The 18,769-nt window shown below is 42.7% G+C and overlaps 1 protein-coding gene across 1 annotated transcript in view; it reads left to right on the forward strand.

Annotated features, from left to right (window-relative positions):
- Magi2 (membrane associated guanylate kinase, WW and PDZ domain containing 2) overlaps window positions 1-18,769 on the forward strand; it is a 1,438,642-nt gene that overhangs the window by 1,266,030 nt on the left and 153,843 nt on the right. Inside the window, 3 exon segments of the mRNA XM_032907059.1 lie at window positions 693-724; window positions 6,579-6,768; window positions 15,802-15,843. Coding sequence (XP_032762950.1) covers window positions 693-724; window positions 6,579-6,768; window positions 15,802-15,843 — 264 coding nt within the window.

Raw genomic sequence — 18,769 nt, forward strand, 5'->3', positions numbered from 1 at the left:
AAATGTACTAAGATCTGAGTCTTGCTTTAATGTATTTATTTATGTTTATATGGGTGATCTGTCTTCACAGACACACCCAGAAGAGGGCATCAGTTCCCACTACAAATGGCGGTGAGCCATCATGTGGTTGCTGGGAACTGAACTCAAGTCCTCTGGAACAACAGCCAGCACTCTTAACCACTGAGCCATCTCTCCATCCCTTGATCTTAGCCTTAGTAAAGATGTATTAGTCATTTTTTAGATATAAGAATAACAAATATTTGTTGTTTTTAAAGTACATAAAATGGGTCCAAAAACTGGGAATTATTTCCTACCCTAAGCCAGGGTATTTTCCTCTAATAATATTGAACTTTGTACTCGTCTGCTCTCTCCATCTCTCCTGCTCCTGCTGGGTGACAAAGACCCCGAAACATAGCTCGGGGTGGGACCCTCTCAAGCAGGCATTTGCCATTGTTACGCAGTTCTGTGCCTCAGAATTCTCGGGTGCCAAATGAAGAGAATTTTTCTTAGACTCGGTGATACGCTTCCCGAGAGATTCCTCGAGCGCCTTGCAGAAGGCTCACAGCCCTTCAGAGCTGTCTGTGGTGCTCTCGGCTCTTCTGAGGTGAAATCCAGTCAGCACAGCGCCTTGCGACGTGTGCCTGGAAGTGGGATGTGTTTCCCAAGCTCAACCCCTGTTTTCTCTCTTCCAGGTTTCTTTTCTCCATGGAAAACTCCAAAGCCTGTAAGTTGGAATCCCTACGCGTCTTTCTTTATTTCTGTCTACTATTTATGCCCGTTAAATAAAACAGGGAATTGGGTGACCTTAAGGGCTCTTCTATCTCTGAGATTGTTTCCAGGATATCAGAGTAACAGACCCTGTGTGCCCTTCTGCCCTTTCTTGTCCTCAAACAAAGGGATAAGGCATCTCATGTTCCATAATTATGCCCATTTTTAAATGCTTTGTGTACTAAATTTGTCTCTTAGAGTTGATTTTTTAAAAATATTTCTTAACTATGACACAAAATTACTTATGAACAAAATACTAAATGTGACCTGTTTTCACTTTCATGGCCTGACAATTTGGTAATAAATTCTAATGCACAATCGATATAATGAATTCAGGTTCCATATAAACTGTAAGGTACGGTGAACCAGAAGAATACTGGCAAAGTACTGTACAATAAGCCTTATCAGTGAGTGCTATGAGTCATGTCTACCAGGACAATGTCTATGTGCACGGTCACCCTTACCAGCCAGTTTTCTTCTACTGTCCCCTCAGTGCAAGAATGACTCATCCTACACTTCTGTAATTATCCCCACTACGAAATAGACATCAACATTCTCAGGATGACGTCACAAAAATATTTTATAAACCTCTTGTTTTTTTCCTATCACAAATACTATACTGTCCTGTGGTCACATTAAATTTTCAAAATTAATGCGTACTATTAGGGCTGGAGGGCATGTCCTACAAATTACATTGGTTTCCAAACATTTGATTTCATTTTTATTTAAATTCTAATGTCTATAGAAAGAAATATATGTGCTTCTATGCACATATATTCTAGCTCTATATAGATAACTAACATATCCTGAGTATATATTTCTATGTGTTATTGTCTATAATATACATAGTAAACATGACAATCACTTAGAGTAGTGTTTCTAAGACTTTTCAGATACTGGTGACCTCTACCGTCACCTAACCTCCCTGGTCCTCCTTCCAGTCTAAAGATGCTGGAACTTTCTGCCAACAAAGGAAATTAGTGACTTTCACTAATGATCTTACAAAACTGGATTAGCTAAGTGGGCTTAGTGGTCAGAGACACTCACCACTTGCCCTAAGGTTGAAACTATAAAGTTGTGTTAGCGCTTATAACAAAGCTCCCAAGATAATAACTAACCTATAGAGAGGAAAGTCTTATTTGGGTTTCTCTTTTGACGGACCCTGTCTATGACTGACTGGCCCTGATGCTCAAAGCATGCATAGCAAGCAGTGCCTCATGGCAAAAAAGCTTTCTTCATCACAAGCCAGGGAGCAAAAGAGAAAAAGGAAGGACTAGGGCCTTACGGTCCTCTTAAAGAATACACTCCTGGCATATGCCGTCTCCCAGGCTTCACTGCTTCCCAGGCGTGCTGGTCCAGGGGCTAAGGCTTTAATACACGGATGTTCGACATGCCAGTATGAGCTGCCTACATTCTAAGCCCAGCTGGTTTTCTGGATTTCTTTTTCCTGTGACTTAGCATCTGCTACCCTTATAGAACGTCTAAATCCTCTAGCTGGACAGATACAGTGGCCAAGCAGGGCATGCACAAAGTAGGTCCCCCTCACTTACAACTCTGCTCAGCTGGTCTACAGAATACATCAGAGGGAAAGCAGGGTGACTTGAACTTCATCAATCACGCAGTGATGTGTGCAATTTTGAAAGAGGTCTCTTAAATGCATGACATGAAACGTGGCTCAGCTTCTAAGTAGTTCCATTCCCCAGCTCCAACCTGGGGTTCACATCTTTATCTGATTAAACCGGGAACCTTGCAGCCTCATCACAGTGTGACAATTATGCAATCTAGCGATTTCCTTACATGTACTACAGTCACAGAAATTATGTCATTTGGCATAATTACAGCATTTGCCTTCATTATAGTAATTACGCCCGTAGTCAATAATTCCCAAAAAGGCTTTATAGAACCCAACGTACAATTAATCCCGAACCCGTGCATCTCTACAAGAGCTAAGGCCTGGACCTCCAGATGGCCGGCTGAGTAAATATGCAGGCCCTTTGGTTTAATGTTCTGCACGTATCTGCACAAAACTCCAGGACCGAGATCCAGAAGAGGCCTAGTCCGTTAGAATGTAGACTCTTAAGCACACTTCCTGGGTTCAAGTGTTGGTCCTTCTCTTTGTTAGTTTATGACCAGAGAGTAGCCGCTTAAGACCTCTGCATCCCAAAGACCATATCTGTGAAATGGAAGTCATGCTAATACCTTCTTGTCTGCTGCAGTGGGGATTCTGAGTTAATCCATGTAAAGTGCTCACAACAGTGTTTCAACAAGTCGAGCTCAAGCACATAAACGTCTATCACTGTAGAAAGCAGATGCCAGTGCACAAACCCTTAGCACGTAAATCACCCCATGAAACGAATACAATGTGCTAAATTGTTAATTGAAACAAATATCCCATACACACAGCGTCCGGGTTCAGACACCGGTCTTCTAAGTAAGACTAATGACATGCTTAGTGAGGAAACTTCCTAATTGAGACCTGGCCCCTGCCCTGGTCTCAGCCAAGTAACGCCCAGGGACTTAACAAGGAAGCTGCTACTCATAATGAGTTCACATTGTCTTCACATGGCCGGACCTAGGTGTATGTCTCAAAGAACCAAACCCAATGCCTTCATTGACCACCCCACCTAACACAGTACAGGAGTTAAGTTTACACTTGTTAGGTTGTGTTTACCCAGCTCCCAAAGGGAAGAAAACAAATTGTAGAAATATCATTTTGTTGGGGCAAAGCCTGTCTCTTTCCTAAGCTCTCTACTCACTCTATACCCCAAAAATCAGAAACGGGGGATAAAACAATTACCACAACACTGAGCTTCTCTGTTTTACTGTTTGATGTCTGGATATAAACTATATTTTTTTCTCTAGCCACTCATAGTTCAAAGGTTATGCTATGAACCATAGCATCAGGAATTCATTCATTCACTCATTCATTCATTCACTCATTAACAACTCATTAGTTCAAAGAGAGCAAAGTTTCTCCCACACATAGAAAATAGCTTCATTTCCATTGTCAATCTCGGGAGATGTTTACAAATCAACCTAGTTATGGTCACTGCTGAGATAAGAGCATCCCAATAGGCCTCTTGTAAGATAAATGTTAAGCAAATATGATAAACTGAATTACCCAAGGCCAGGAAAGCAATGGGTACAATAAGTAACATGGCCCTGAGCAATGGGACAATGAATTCAAGGTATTCATGGAATCTAGAAACCAAGGTCTCTCAGGAAGTAAGTCAACAGAACTAACCTTCCAGTTGAGCTCAGCACAGGGCTTCTCTAAACCAAGAAAAAGGTTTATCAATAGCCTCCCAGGTTGGGGACCTAAGAAAGCCTAATTTGAGGGAGAAGGCTAAGAACTACATGGGGGTGAAGACTAGATATCTACTTTTCCCCAGACAGGGATCTTGTACTTGACAGTTTTTAAAGCACCCCTGACGGAGTGACTGGGGTTTTGATGAATGTCATTGCAAGAAGTTATGGATGCTATACCAGGCATGACCTGGACTTTTGACTAATCACCCAACCTCTGGGCTGTAGAAATTATAGAATTTGTCAATCTGCCACAGAGACTTTCCTCTAAAATGCCCAGAGTATTATTTGTTCTGTTAGCTTTATGACTGTTTTTTTAGAAATACCAATATTTTACCAGAAGCATAGTTCCTTCAGTGGCTATATATGAGTAATATGAACACCAGAAAAACACATGTGGATATTAGAAAACCCCACAGCAAAAGATGAAGGGGGGTGCGTTTCCTGAAGTCCTATATTGACAAGTGGGATGTTAACCCATCTTAGACCATAGTTCTAATGTGCTTACTTTTTAGCTTTTATCATCTGAAGATTAAGAATCGGAACTGAGAAAGTCACAGCTAAAATGTACCCAGGTGGCACCCGAAAGCAGTCAAATTGATCACTTTTAAAAGCTATGCCTTCAAACACAATTTTAACCTGGTACAGCATAGCAAAGTCACCATATCAGATGAAAAGAAAACTGCCCTCCTATATAAATGTTTCTATTAAGTTTGAAATACACATTTAAGGGACTTTACTAAGTAGAAGTAAAAGCCCCAGTGAGCATAAAATTAGCTTTGATTTTCATGATACTTATAAAATTTGTCCCCAAAGTCTTAAAGCTTAAACCAAATACCCCTGTTAGAAGTACAAGTTGGTTCTGACCAAGATCTGTTGCTGGACTTCAGGCAAGCCAATTACCCTGTCTGTGATTCTAGAGGTTATATTTAATGTGAGACAACTGAACTCATCCTTGCTAGCTATAAAAAAAACATCTGGATGAAAGCTTGGGCAGGATCCCATACAGAAAACGATTTAAATCCAGTCTCGCTGGATTAGAAGTCAATAACCTACGTGCCTCCAAGTTTGCTGTGTTTAGTTTCAACTTGAACCCCTGCCCCAGCTCCAGACGGGTGGGATGGGCAGAGCAATCATTGCTGTCACCCACAGCTTGTCTAGAGAGGACAGGTGTCTGTGGCCACTCCCATCCTTCAGAGTGTTGGTAACTGGCAAGTAGGGATGGGGGTTGGAATTCTGACTAAAATATAGCCAGTGTCAAAGCAAGAGCAAGAACATGGAGTAGGAAGCAGAAAGCTATATAGACATATCCGTTTATATAGCTTTAATTATGAGTTCATTAACTCTCTAAGAATGCTCTCTGAATCCCTACTACAGAAGGGTCCTTTGTCGACAGCTAGGACAGCTAGGTGTGGTAAGTGTTGGTAGGGGCAGGGATAAAGTTGAGTAGCAGCACCCAAATGGTTAGACCGAGTCTTCTAGGAAAGGAGGTGTTTATCTGCCAGGTAACACGAGGGAGAGGATGTAGACAGAAGGAGAAATATGGAGGCTCTGCAAAGCCTCAGAGGCAGGGAAGAGTGCAGGGGAGCCAGGGAAGGACTTGAGTAAAGCAAGCAGAACTCACATCCTCGTGGGAATTTGACCTTGATCCTGAGAACCGTACTGACCCTGCACAGGCAAGGTCTGGGGCAAGAGGCTATGACCATCCCGCCCTTCACACACCGCCTGTTTTTTAAAGGTAGAAAGATACGAATCAAGTTTAAAGGAAGGGCTACTGGTCAAATCAGAGTGAGACTAGCAGCAGCAACAGCCTTCATGCTAAAAGGCTGGTGTTAGTTCCAACTTCATGTATGTTCCCATGTTATGATGGAGTCGTGCATGGCTAATTAGGAAGCAGTTAGCTAGCTAGCTAGTTAGCAGTTAGCAGTTAGTCTTCCTAGAAGACAGCAGTTCGTTGGTGCCAGACGGTCGGTCACATACAGACTTTAGGGGAAGCAATGGAGTGTTCAGCTGTAGGAGGAAAGGGAAGGAATGTTCAGCTGCAAGGGGGAAAGGGATAGAATGTTCTAAGAGACGGTTGGCACGTACACAGAGGTTAAAAGACTACTTCGCAGACTACTTCGACTTTTGTTTTAGGGAAGTATATTAAATTGGGAGCATCTTACATTAAGACAAGTATTACCCTCCTTCTGAACATATGCACGTAAGTGACCTTGGGATATGTGCTATATTTTATAAGGAAAAAAATGAGAGAAATGGAGAGTTTACCAAAGAATCCTAGCTAATACCCGGCAAGGTTATATAAGCTCGTATCCAACCCCAGGCACTCTCTTTACTTACAGCAGTCTGTGTTACATTCTCACATAGAAACAGAGGTTCGTGCACCAAACTCTTCCTGGGGTCAAAAGTCCACAAGGCAAGGAGGTCTTTTGTAAAGGTAACAGGGGACATAGCCATGCTGAATCCACCATCAGTCACGTTCTCTGGTCCCCTTTTCTTTTCAGATGATGGACCGGTGGGAGAACCAAGGCAGCCCTCAAACAAGTTTATCTGCTCCGGCCGTCCCACAGAACCTGCCCTTCCCACCTGCCCTTCATAGGAGCTCCTTTCCTGACTCAACAGAGGCCTTTGACCCACGGAAGCCTGACCCGTATGAGCTCTACGAGAAATCGAGAGCCATTTATGAAAGTAGGCGTAAGTGACAGCCACGTAAAGCAGGGGCCCATTGACAGTGGCCAACACCTGCCTGGGGGGGTACCTGGGGGGTCCCTGGGGGCTGAATGATCTGGCATGAGCTTTCACCTTAAACGGCTCAAAGGTATCTCCAGAGTAAGACACCTGCTCTGCAGTTGTCCTTCGAGCCCGGCTTCTCTTTTGTGTAATTGCACTTTAAGTGGGAATACTTTTATTTTTATGAGGTACAGCGTGAATGTTTCCGTACATGTACATATCGTGGAATGATCGAATCAGGATAATTAGCGTATCCAAGAAAGGGAATCTATAATAGGAACATTTAAAATCCTTTTACCTACGTTTAAATATATATTACGATCAGCTGCAGTCACATTGATGTGTGACAGAACTCAGTGCCTTCCTATCTAACCAGTCTCTGTACGCATTGATTTTTAAGAGCCTGGGGCTTCCGTTGCGTTTGCCCCTACACCCCTGACAAAATGAGGATGGAGTGGGGTTGCTAGTTTGGTTCAAGTCACCAAATAAAATAGAGCAATGGTTGGAACTTCTAATCCATTCAACCCGACCTCGAATCTAAAGCTTAAATTTTATTGTCTTAGAGCCTTGAAGGCAGTCATTGGAGAAGTCCAGGCCTTGAGTAAAATAAAATTACAGGCAAGTCTTCCCAACTCAGAGGCATGAATCAACTCGTCCCCAAAGCAAGGGAAAGCAGGAGTCAATCATCGCAGCCTGAATCTTCTGCCGCCTTTAATGTGCCTTGCCTGCGCATGCGCCTGGCTCCCTATCTAAAGACCTTTGGAATTATTTTGGCTTTTAATATCAAATGCATCTTCATTATGTCCCTTCCTCTCCTCTATGGAAACTGAGTGTATAAAGCATGACACTGAATAATAAGAACCTGAGAGAAACCGCAGAGGAATCAAGCATATTTAAAAGGCCTTGGTCCCTGCTGCTTCCTTCATAGTCTGCTGGTTTCCTTTGCTTCCGCCCACCACCAAGGGCTCCAACTTCATCACAGTGTCCCCGTGCACTCAGCCCTGGCTGGTCTCAGGGGATCTTGAAGCCCGCTTGCTCCTTTGATGAGTTCAGGGGCTGAGAATTATGCACCCAGCTGGGCGAGGGAAAAGCAAACATTACATCTTTCCCCAACCCTCCGTAACAGTTCATGGAAGTAATTTTGGCGGTTAGGACAGCAGGCCACTGAGAAATCGTTTTCCTCAGAATGAATATGCATGCACTTTTAAATAATCAGTTACATCCAACTTACAAGGTTTCCTTCTGCCCTCTCTGGATAAATGTCTCAACGATCTTTAGACGGTTGTATTCTTGGGGCAACTACTACAGTAAAGTCAGAGCAATGCTGGCAGTTAGAACTGATTGACGAAGGGTAGGAACTTGGGGTACTGGTGCTCAAGAAATTGGGAGGGGGAAAGTGCAAAGTTATCCACCCAGCCCCTACTACGTTCCTACTTCAATAGTCGAGCATTTATTGAATCTTTACTTTGCTGTCAGCACTGTGGCAAGACACCAGAAATGATCAGTATGCTCTAGCAAATTTAATGGGGAAAGAAACAAAAGGCGTAGATGAGTGGAGGAAGGCACAGCGGACACCCCTGCTTTCATGGATAAAACACTTGCATCGCAGGACTAAGGGCTCATCGTCCCCACATCCTGGGCTTGCTTAATTGCACTCAGGGGCTGTGAGGAGTTGCTTGCTCCTGGTTTTGTGCCTTTGTTGGTCATTTGCTTCTGTCCTTGTGCAGTTTCCAGAGCAACGCAAAGCGGGATGTTTCGGGGCAGAGGCCCCATTTGGATTGTTTCCAGCATCTTCTGTCTGAGAGTGCCTTAGACAGGAATTGAACGTGACCCTTATTCAACCCTAAAGTAATAAGGATTTCTGTAAGAAGCATCAGCCATTCCATTTCTGTCCGCCGCCTTTCTCCTCCTCCCCTGTAGCATCCTGGATCTGAGCAAAGCAGACGCCTCAACCACCGGTATCTTCCTTTGCCAGCCCCCCAGGGAGCTTTGTATCTCTCAGCAGCGGCAGCAGCAAGAAAGACAGTCCCTCCCCCAGAGCCTGAGCCCACAGCAGTGCTATGCCCACCCACTCCTGTGTCCATCAACCCTCTAAGGTTTCAAGGTCACAGGCGTGTTTTCAGGTCACGCCCCTTGGGAAGCTCATTTCCTCCCCTCCTGGGCGTCCCTTCCTCCTGGTTACTTCATAACACTCAATAGGGTGTGAATGAAACCCAGAAACCACGTGAAGGTAAGAAAAACTCTGTCCCTGAAGGCAGGGGGAGCTGTGTGAGCACAGCCTTTGTGTACTCACCACACAAGCAACCAGCCTTTGGTCCTCTCTACCCTGCTCACTTCCAAATACAAAAACGTTTCACTCTCACAATTTTCAGAGGAATGCATTCTTTGGTTTATTTAGACAGTCTCACAAAATTGCCCAAGCTAACTTTAAACTGGCCGCCTTCCCCCTCAGCTTCCCAAACAGTTGTACTGCATCGATGCTATGAAGTAGTAACTAATAATTGGAAAGCCCAGCCTAAGCCTCGCCTTCACACAGGACTTTCAACGCGATGATCAGGAAGCACGTCAGGCCCAAATAAAAGTCCAGACTTAACAATTTCTTATTGCAAAACCCCTCTGTGCACATTCCTTTGAATCGCTTCAAGTTTAGATCCACCGTTGCTTCTGCCCGGAAGATTCTTCCCGAGAGAAAACACAATTGGTGAGAGAGGGGGGAAAGTACAGACTAGAATCCTACTCTGATCAGGAGAACCCTTTGAAGATTTCCCTGGTTTGGTACAGAGCCTGGTATCCTCCCTTACAACCCTGCCAAGGACATATCAAGATTTTCACTTTCACACTTGAACTGGGTCGCAGCCCCCAAACAGAAAGACGCCCCTCGGCCTACAACCCTGAGCTCTGCAGAGCTCTAGAAGGTTTGGGGTCCATACGTTTGTATTTGGATGCAAGTCACCGCTCCCCCTGCAAATGACGGGAATTTATCAAACGATGTAAATGCTGCCAAGCCTCATTTGACTCCTAATTAGATTAAGTTGACAGTTTAATGTACGTGCACAGGACATCTTAATAAAGACATGTTCCTTGGGGGAAACTGTGATTTTAAACAAAGGCGGACATAGGCTAGCAGAACCCCATGAAGCGGAGCCTGACAGGTGGGTAATCTGAGAGGAAGCCAGCACCACCTCCCATCTCCACGAGATGCTCTAAGATGAGGAGACACCTTTAAAAAGGACAGAAAGGAAGAGCCTTCACCCACAGGCAGGCGGCGCCTTTCATTTGAAAGCGCTGTGCCCAGAGATGGCCCCCAAGGACCCGCATCAATCAGCAAGAATGTACGAAGAATGTGTGTCTAAAACTCTGGTAGGCACTCGAGAGAGAAAATTCACACACAAAAAAAATCTAATTAGAAAATTAAGGTGAAACACATAGAGAAACAGTTTCTGAACGAGACTGCCTTGTGGAACACAGTAAATCATAACATCGAGACTTGAATGTGTGCAGGGGTACAGCAAACATAACTACGAATGCTGGTGGTTTCCCAGCTTCCGTGTACAAGCCCACCTTGGCCCGTGGATAAGCATGCTAGGATGGCCTTTTCTGATGAGCCTCATTAAGGCAGGAGCTTTCTTTGCAAGCACAAAAGGAACAACTTAAGTATCCGGTTTGCAAGCACTCCTAACGGTCGGCCATGTCTGAGGTTTCCAACAGGGAGTGGGAAAGTTATTCCAAATAGCCCTTACTGCTTCATCCCTCCCCACATGTTCTGTGTGCATCGTGCTAGCCTTGTTCCAATCCCCAGATTACAAGGGAAAATGGTTTTTGATGATATATATAGTAAGAAATGAGACCGTGCGGGGGTAACCTCATCTGAGAGTTTTCTGGGCTGCCCTGGTCTTGATTGTCCTGTTATGGTTATTAATAGTGTCTCTGTCATTCTCCAGAGGTCAGCCTTATTTGAGTGATGAGTCATATAATTTTCATTTACTGCACGGCCTATTCAAGAACTAGCCTTCCTGACTAAGAAACGAGTATTTCCAACGTACAGATCCTGGCAATAAGTTTTAGCATTAAAACTAAGAAAAATACTTAGTTACTCAGTCAAGTAATTTATTTAACTAATAAAGATTTTGCCTCTACAAGTTTTATCTCTAATCTTAGGATGACTTTTGCGGTGGCTTGTTTCGGTAGTTAAATCTCCGGTGAACGCCATGCTCCTGCCTGCCCCCTATAACCTAGAAACCATAGATATGTTCAGATCTTAAACATGTCGAACTTAAATAGAGAACCATTGGCGAGGAAGTCTTGCACAGTTAGTATCAGGTCATTCGAGTTCTTAACACCCAGGCTAAATCCAATTCAACACTGCAATAACCCTGCACAGAAAGACACTTAATCTTGCCCGTCTCTGCCCGCTAGGAAGGATTGCATCTAGATAACAACAGATGCCAATCACTCGTCCTCCTCCTGGGGTTGGCAAGGCAACCTGAAGAACTTTCCCAGAGAAAGTGAGTTCTGCTCACTTCGGGCTCTTACAACGCTCCCACTATTTAAGGAAGCTTGACAGCTGAGGAAAGGAGAGGCCTATCTTATTACCTCATTATTCCTAAGGCCAGGTTTAGTCCAAGAATTTAGCTTTTCGGTATCAAGTTGTAGGGAGATTTCCTGAGCCCATTCCAAAATGCAGCTGAAGCAGAAGAGGGTCTAACCTGGACTAGCGAATGAAAAGCTTCATCCCTTGACCCTCTCCCTCACTGCCTGTCCCTTGCTCAGAAGCAGAAGGGAACCACCTCGAAGGTGGTGCCAAACGTGTTTGTCTCTTCGCATTGAACCTTGATGACTCTAAACAGTCATTTAAGAAGTTCAACCCGTCCACGCTCCTCTGTGATATCACTCAAGAGTCTGACCATGGACATGTCAAGGGCCCGTCTCTCTGATGACTCTGAAGGTGGAACATCTTTAAAAACGGAAGTTCTCTGGAGTCTCTCCAGGAAGAGCTCACAACCATTGACTTTTCTTTCCAGAAATTAGAAACCATAATAAACCACCTGGGTCTCCCTGGCAAAGCAGCCACCAGAAGTGCCCACAGGTCACAGCCTAGTGGAGATGGCAAGGGTTTTTTCAGTAGCACCCCCCCAAATGAAATTATAATCTATAACAGATCAAGGTAGACAAACGTGTCTGCCACATTATGGCTTCTCCCCTTCCCTTTGGTCATTCATTCTTGAGCTGTCCCAGTGCACACACAGCTCATTTTCTTGGCAGACAAGTACTTATATTTCCCAAGGGTAAGTTCCTTCTTTGTTATTAGTCAACAACGGGTGGAGTTTGCAATGCCTCTTATCCTAATCAAAGAGTCATTAGGCAAAATGACGCCACCTACCACAGTACCCTCCCAGAGACTCAGGAAAGTGATCTTGGAGTGGCCACATCACACAAGGCAGTAACCTTCTCCAGCACTCAGAATGAGAGGCCTCAAGCACAGAGGAGTCCTTCACTTGAGCTGGCCTGACCCCACCACCCCTTCTCCACAGGATACAATGCTTGATACTGCATCCTGGAAAGGACCGGTGTGTGGAGGGCTCTAATGCAGGCAGGTATTTAAGTAACCATAAGAGTGAACCCAGGGAGCACACTTGCACCTAAACACGGGCCTTACCCCTCGTCCACTGCCTAGACAGTGATGCTGTTCCACACCCTTAATTAAATTACCTCTCCTATGTGTTCTCTTAAGAACAATCTTATTTTAGTAAACTATTAAAATAAGATGAGATGTTAAAAGTGTTCAGACACTTTTACCTGCAGCTTAACATTGGAATCATAAGACGAGTGAAAATATAGCACATTATAATTTTAATACCCTCAACTGTACTATAAATGCAAATTTTTTCTCTGCCTTTTATCACTGTATTCTTGGAGTGATTTATGTTTATGATTTGACCCATGGGGGTGAAACTGTCTTTTAGTTGGCACTTCTAATATACCACTTTGCCTTTGTAACATTTTGGAAAATGAGGTCGATAAGTCCATTAAAGCTGTGTTTGCCACTTTTGATACATAGATCTTGATTAGTTCGGAAATGTGATCTCAAAAATGGTATCTTTAGGAAGCTGTCTAGAAAACTTTGATATATCTTTATATCTATCAGCTTCCTTGTAGACTAAGAAAGCACCACGACGGGGCTGGGGATTTAGCTCAGCGGTAGAGTGCTTACCTAGGAAGCATAAGGCCCTGGGTTCGGTCCCCAGCTCCAAAAAAAAAAGAACCAAAAAAAAAAAAAAAAAGCACCACGACGTGAGCTGGTGATAGACACTAAGAGAAACGCGCTACAGCACAGCTTCTCGGATTTGCAAGATTAGATAGAATGTCGTGGTTTGTGAATTTATTCTATTCAGTAATTTAGAGCTTGGTGCTTCTGAAGTTAGATGAAGGGTGGAAGAGTAGAAAACAGTGAACACTAGGACCAAAACGTAGTCCTTATGTGAGAGTTCTTTAGTGTCAAGCGTATGTTAGTGCAGGTTCCCTGTGTAACCCAAAATACATTTATGAATAAATGTAAGTCCACCAGGGCTTCAGTGAAGGGGAGTGGCAGGTAGGTCCTAGTGAGGTTATGATAATGTAGAATGTCAGGTTTACACTAATGGCAGTATCTAGAAGGTAGTAGTTTTCCATCCCTGACATTCTGTCTTCCTGACGACAGGACATTTCTCATTTAAAATCCTAGACTGCCCCAGTAAATACGAAGGCTCTTTAGAAAGAGAGATCCTACTAGAAAACGAATTTGTCTTTACACAGCGTACTTGGTACACATGATCCCTGTGCCCCGCTGGACTAGACTAACCCACTACACAAAAGAACTGAGCTCCAGACTGAAACACCCAAATTAAGTCCTATTGTAGCACTTTTTGTCTGTAAAATATCTGTGTTTATAGTGCTCCATAAAATACAACTCTATTATAAAGTCATGGTAGCCTAACACTGACATGTTCTGTGCTCCGTTCTCCTCAGCCTTGAATAGTCTTAAGTTGTCCTTCTACAAATTTTAATAAAAAGTAATCATTTATGTGATTATATAACATAGTGATATAATTATTTACATGACTGTGATAATAACATTCTAAAGTGTATTCCAACTTAAAACTGACTTACATATTAAGTATAAGGGGGAGGATTTTTTTTTTTTGCAAGAATATTTTCAACAATGTGTTTTCTGGCCTAGAAGGATTTAGTGGTAACTTTTAGTTAATTTTTGGCAACATGATAAGCTATATTAAGTTCATCATAGTTCTTGCTTTCTTGCCTTCGTGCTCCTGCTCTGTCCTCTCCCCCCTTCCCCCTCTCTCCTGATTCCCCTGCCCCCTCTCTCTCCATATGTTCTTGGCCCTACTCCTCTTCTCTCTCTCTCTCTCTCTCTCTCTCTCTCTCTCTCTCTCTCTCTCTCTCTCTCTCTCCCCCCTCCCTTTCTCTACTTCCCCTCTCAACTCCCCTCCCCATGCCCTTTATAAACTCTATTCTATACTATAATAAAAAAAAGTTCATCATGAAGGCAGTAATACCCTTCCACTCCCAGATGAATCTCAGATCATCCTAACATAGTCCTTATTAGGCTGGGTGTTTATTGGCAAAAGGTTTATGTACATGTGTCTCTTGCATGACTCAGATTAAACCCGATCACATGGTTTAGGAATGTGTCTATGGGAAGAGCCTTAGAGGAAGGTGACAAATACTTGAAGATTGTAGGAAAGAAATTATACCAGCGTGGACAGGAGCAGTAGCACATACACCTGAACTCAGCACCAGAGAGGATGAAGCAGAAAGATCCTGCTTGAGGTCAGCATGGGCTACATAGTGTTCCCTGTCTGCAAGAAGGAAGGAAAGAAGGAAGGCCAAAGGAGAGCAAGGAGAGGGGACAACAGAAAAGCGTAGGGGCGCTGTGTTTCCACAGTAATAGTGAAGAGAGAACACATTATTAGATAGCGAGTCTTAATCATATGCAAGTTAAAAACAAAAACAAAGCAATATTTTCATCAACTTTTCATTTTCCTAAAAATGATGCTGAAGAGTTACCTGGGACAAAATACAAAATGAGTTCCATGAGTCTCTCAGCACCATGGGTGTATCTTAGCATCTGCACAATGAGTGACTTCGGAAAGACACAGCCAGGAGACCCCTGTGTTTCCCCACACTCCCTGTGGGGTGCCATAGCTTTGAGAAGCAGATGAAAACTCAAGGAACAGGTTAGCAATGTCATCTTCTATACAGTCTGTATTTCTTTAGCATGTCTGTGAGGGCACAGGGAGGGCCTGCACGCGTCCATCCTTACCCCACGAGAGCGACTGGTCTCCAAGTACTTCCAGTACAGAGAACGGAAATCTCCAGGGCCTTAGAATTCTAAATGTGAGACATTCCTACAAGGAAGAGGTATTTCATGTCTTTGATGCTAAGGAGTCTGTGTTAGATATGTTGTGGGTCAAGTCATAATTCTCATGCAGGTTCGCTAGAACGAACAAGCTTAACTGAATTGCTTGGGCATAATTTCAGCTATCCAAATTATTAGGAATCTCAAAATATTTGGACTGGTATTAAAACAGTGTGATCATTGATTTTTATCTTAGTGTTTTATGAAAAAGTATTATAATAAGGTTTTAAAAGACTCTTGCTGCATAGATTTTGGGTTCTGAATTGACATACTTCCAAAGTAGTCTTATATTGAACATAAAGATTTAATAACATTTGGAAAAGGTACTTTTCTGTACTCATAAAAGAATCCATATTTTTTATTTTCATGTATGTGAAATACACGAACATACTTGACACACAGGCAGGTAAAGCTCCTCACCAACTTCCACTGACTTTAGAAACAAGTGATCAAAAAATGTAAACTCGAGCACAAGATTTGGGTTGGGGGAGTTTGTAGCATCGACAAAACAGAAAAATAAAGATGAATTTTAAAAATGCCATAAATGAATTTCAACTTTAATTCCCCATTTTCCCATCCAGAACAAGTGCCACCCAGGACCAGTTTTCGAATGGATTCCTCTGGCAAGTATTGAGAAATCACAGTTCCGTGAACACATGTCTTCCACTCTGTGTAACCAATCATCCTCCTGAGCAGTATCAACTTTTCACTATGTAATGTCCACTATGACAATTAATTCACCTACATGCTCACGTGTGTGTTCACGACAGAGAGCAAGCCTCATCACTGTGGGTCCGGATGCTTGCAACGAAAGACAAACATTAATGAACAGCCTTTGTTAAAGAGTTACTAAAAGACTGTACTTAGAGCCAACTGTGGAGGGAAACCATCAGACTAGACAGATCTGTGCTGCCCCGTAGAGCAACTGCCAGCCGCTAGAATGCACGTGTAGATGGAGTATCAAGTGTCTGTGATATCCACACTGGATTTCCCAGACTTAGTACAAAAATAAGCCTCGTTAATTGCTTTCTATTAAGATGGTATCTGGATAATTGTTAAAATATATTATTAAAATTGATATCTGTTAAAAAAATTTTAAGTGGCTGCTTGGCAATATTAAATAACTCCTACAATTTACGTTTTATTTAAATTGAACCTTGCTAAGCCAGATAAATGGAAATAAGGTAGAATGTCTCAGGAGAGGAAAGTTAAATATTCCCTCCCCCCCAAAAAAAATCTTATTAAAGAATTTGCTAATATAGATTGAAATTATTTCCAGCTTAATTAAATACCTATATCAACTTGGTTTTTGACATAATTCTAGTTACAAAACATACTTTGATACTATTTTAAATTAAGGCACAATATTATAGCTTCTCGTTTAAGAACTTAAGAAATACCTTAATACTTGGACTTAGGTGTTTTTTCCTAACTTGTCCCTTCCAAAAATACATCCTCGTTTATGACATAAGCCATAATATATAACGTTTGTAGATACGAAGGAGGAAAAAGAAGAACTAGACTTCCCTTTCCTCCCATTACTAATGAGCGCCTCTGAACATCTGGTCAGACGGCTAGGTCTCTGGGTCCTGCACACTCAGAGCGCATTGACAGCCCTGTTTCTTAGTAAGAGCTCTGCTGCACATCTGTGGGCCTCACACACATCCTAGTGCATTGCCATGGTTACGGCTCATTATCCACCTCAGTGTGCACTAACACCCCTCGGAGAGCATGTGCACTGGAGATCATTCATCCCCTAAGTTCCCCTGTCACTTTCTGACTATGTACAAAACACAGAAGATACTGCTTAGCATCCAAACACTGTCTAAAGTAAGTGTTCAGCCCGGTCTGAAATCTTCAGAGTGTGGCTGTTCTTACATCTGACTGAGCTGCTGACTCGAAAATCCTTGTCATGTTTAAAAATATCTCATGCCCAGGGAGAAAATGAGGCCTAGTAATTATGTTTAAAATGGAAATCAGGACTTAATGTGGCCTCAGAAAATATACTTCTTGAAAAAAAAATCTCAATGTTCAAATGTATTTTATTTAGGAGAAGGGTTACCCAATAGCTTGTTATCTTGATATATGTGCAAAATCATACTTTACATCTAAAATATAAAAGATAAAAGTTATTAGTTTGCATACCTGATTCTAATGTGTGACTCAAATTTTCAAGAAAGAACCAATCCAAATATTTTAAATGTAGACATAAATTATCAAAATATAGAAAATCATGACTATATTCAACATAGCTCTCTAATAAAATTTCTTTTATGGTTAGAATAATTTTTTATCAAATTACAAAACGAACCTGGCTAGGGAGGTATCACAGAAACCACATGCGACTTATCTCACTTAGGGTGTTTCTTTAGAATCTAGGACCATAAGTTAGCAGTGTAGATCAATGAGTATAGAAATCAATCAAATAAAAAAAGAAGAAAAAGTCTGTTCAATTCATTATTAAAATATGTAAGGACCTTAAAGAATTCAGTAATCAAGCCAGGCATGGTAACAGGGCTCCAATCTCAGCACTTGAGAGGCAGAAGCCAGTGGGGATCTCTGTAAGTTCCAGGCCAGCTTGGTCTACAGAGTGAGTTTTGGGTCAGCCAGGGATATACAGAGAAACCCTGAGAGAAAGAGAGGGGGAAGGGGGAGAGAAAGGGAGGGGAGGGGAAAGGGCTCCTATTATGCCCACAGCCTGTAGGGCAACTATCTTATTACCAAAGAAATAAAGAGGGGAAGGTGAAGGGGAGAGATTCCTTTGAAGCCAAATGTATCAACTATTTACCTAGTAATGTTGATTCCAGTGATCAAGCCAATTAATTCTTCTTTAACTCGTTCAGTATCTAGAGTGTCTGAAACTCCAAACCTGAGGATATATTTCACGACGCCCTTCAATTCCTCATTCCTTTCTCCATCCTCCTAGATCTCTTTCAAAACAACAATAGTTTTCTCAATGGGGAAAAAAAAAAAAAAGAATAAATAACGGCTCTTGAACCAAGCAAGGCACAGTTCTTTTGTTTTAATTAACACATGAAAGGGATTCAACTACCAAAATACAACAGACATGTTTACAACAGCATCGAATGTGCCGAATTAATCCACTGAAAGTGCCCCTCTCAAAGCCATGCTTTTCAAAGGCGTGAGGTGTCCTGGAACCTTAACACAAACAGGAACCAGTTTTTAAAAATCCGCTGTCCTTTGTTATGAGGGAAACGGTCCTGATACCATTTAACGCTTCTTTGAGACCCTGTCAGCGTGTCCCTGTGTCCCTGTCTTGTGACTTGACCTCACAGGGATGCACCTGTGTCTGCGTCCCAGGGGCTAGGATTTACACCAGCACACCTGGCTCCGTTTACTGTGGTCTGAATGGGAGCTTTTCTAAGACTGGCGTGAGCCCAGGATAAATTAGAGCTCGTTCGTGCATTCCCTCTCGCTCTCTCGCTTGCCTCAAAGGTCACACAGAATCCCGTCAGAGATGAATAGCACAAAGCGCTTTGTTTCTTAATGCCTGTGTGAGCTGGGACCTCTCTTCTAAGAAAGATGAGC

The sequence above is a fragment of the Rattus rattus genome, chromosome 6 (genome assembly GCF_011064425.1).
Source record: "Rattus rattus isolate New Zealand chromosome 6, Rrattus_CSIRO_v1, whole genome shotgun sequence".
In the NCBI taxonomy this organism is placed as follows: domain Eukaryota; kingdom Metazoa; phylum Chordata; class Mammalia; order Rodentia; family Muridae; genus Rattus; species Rattus rattus.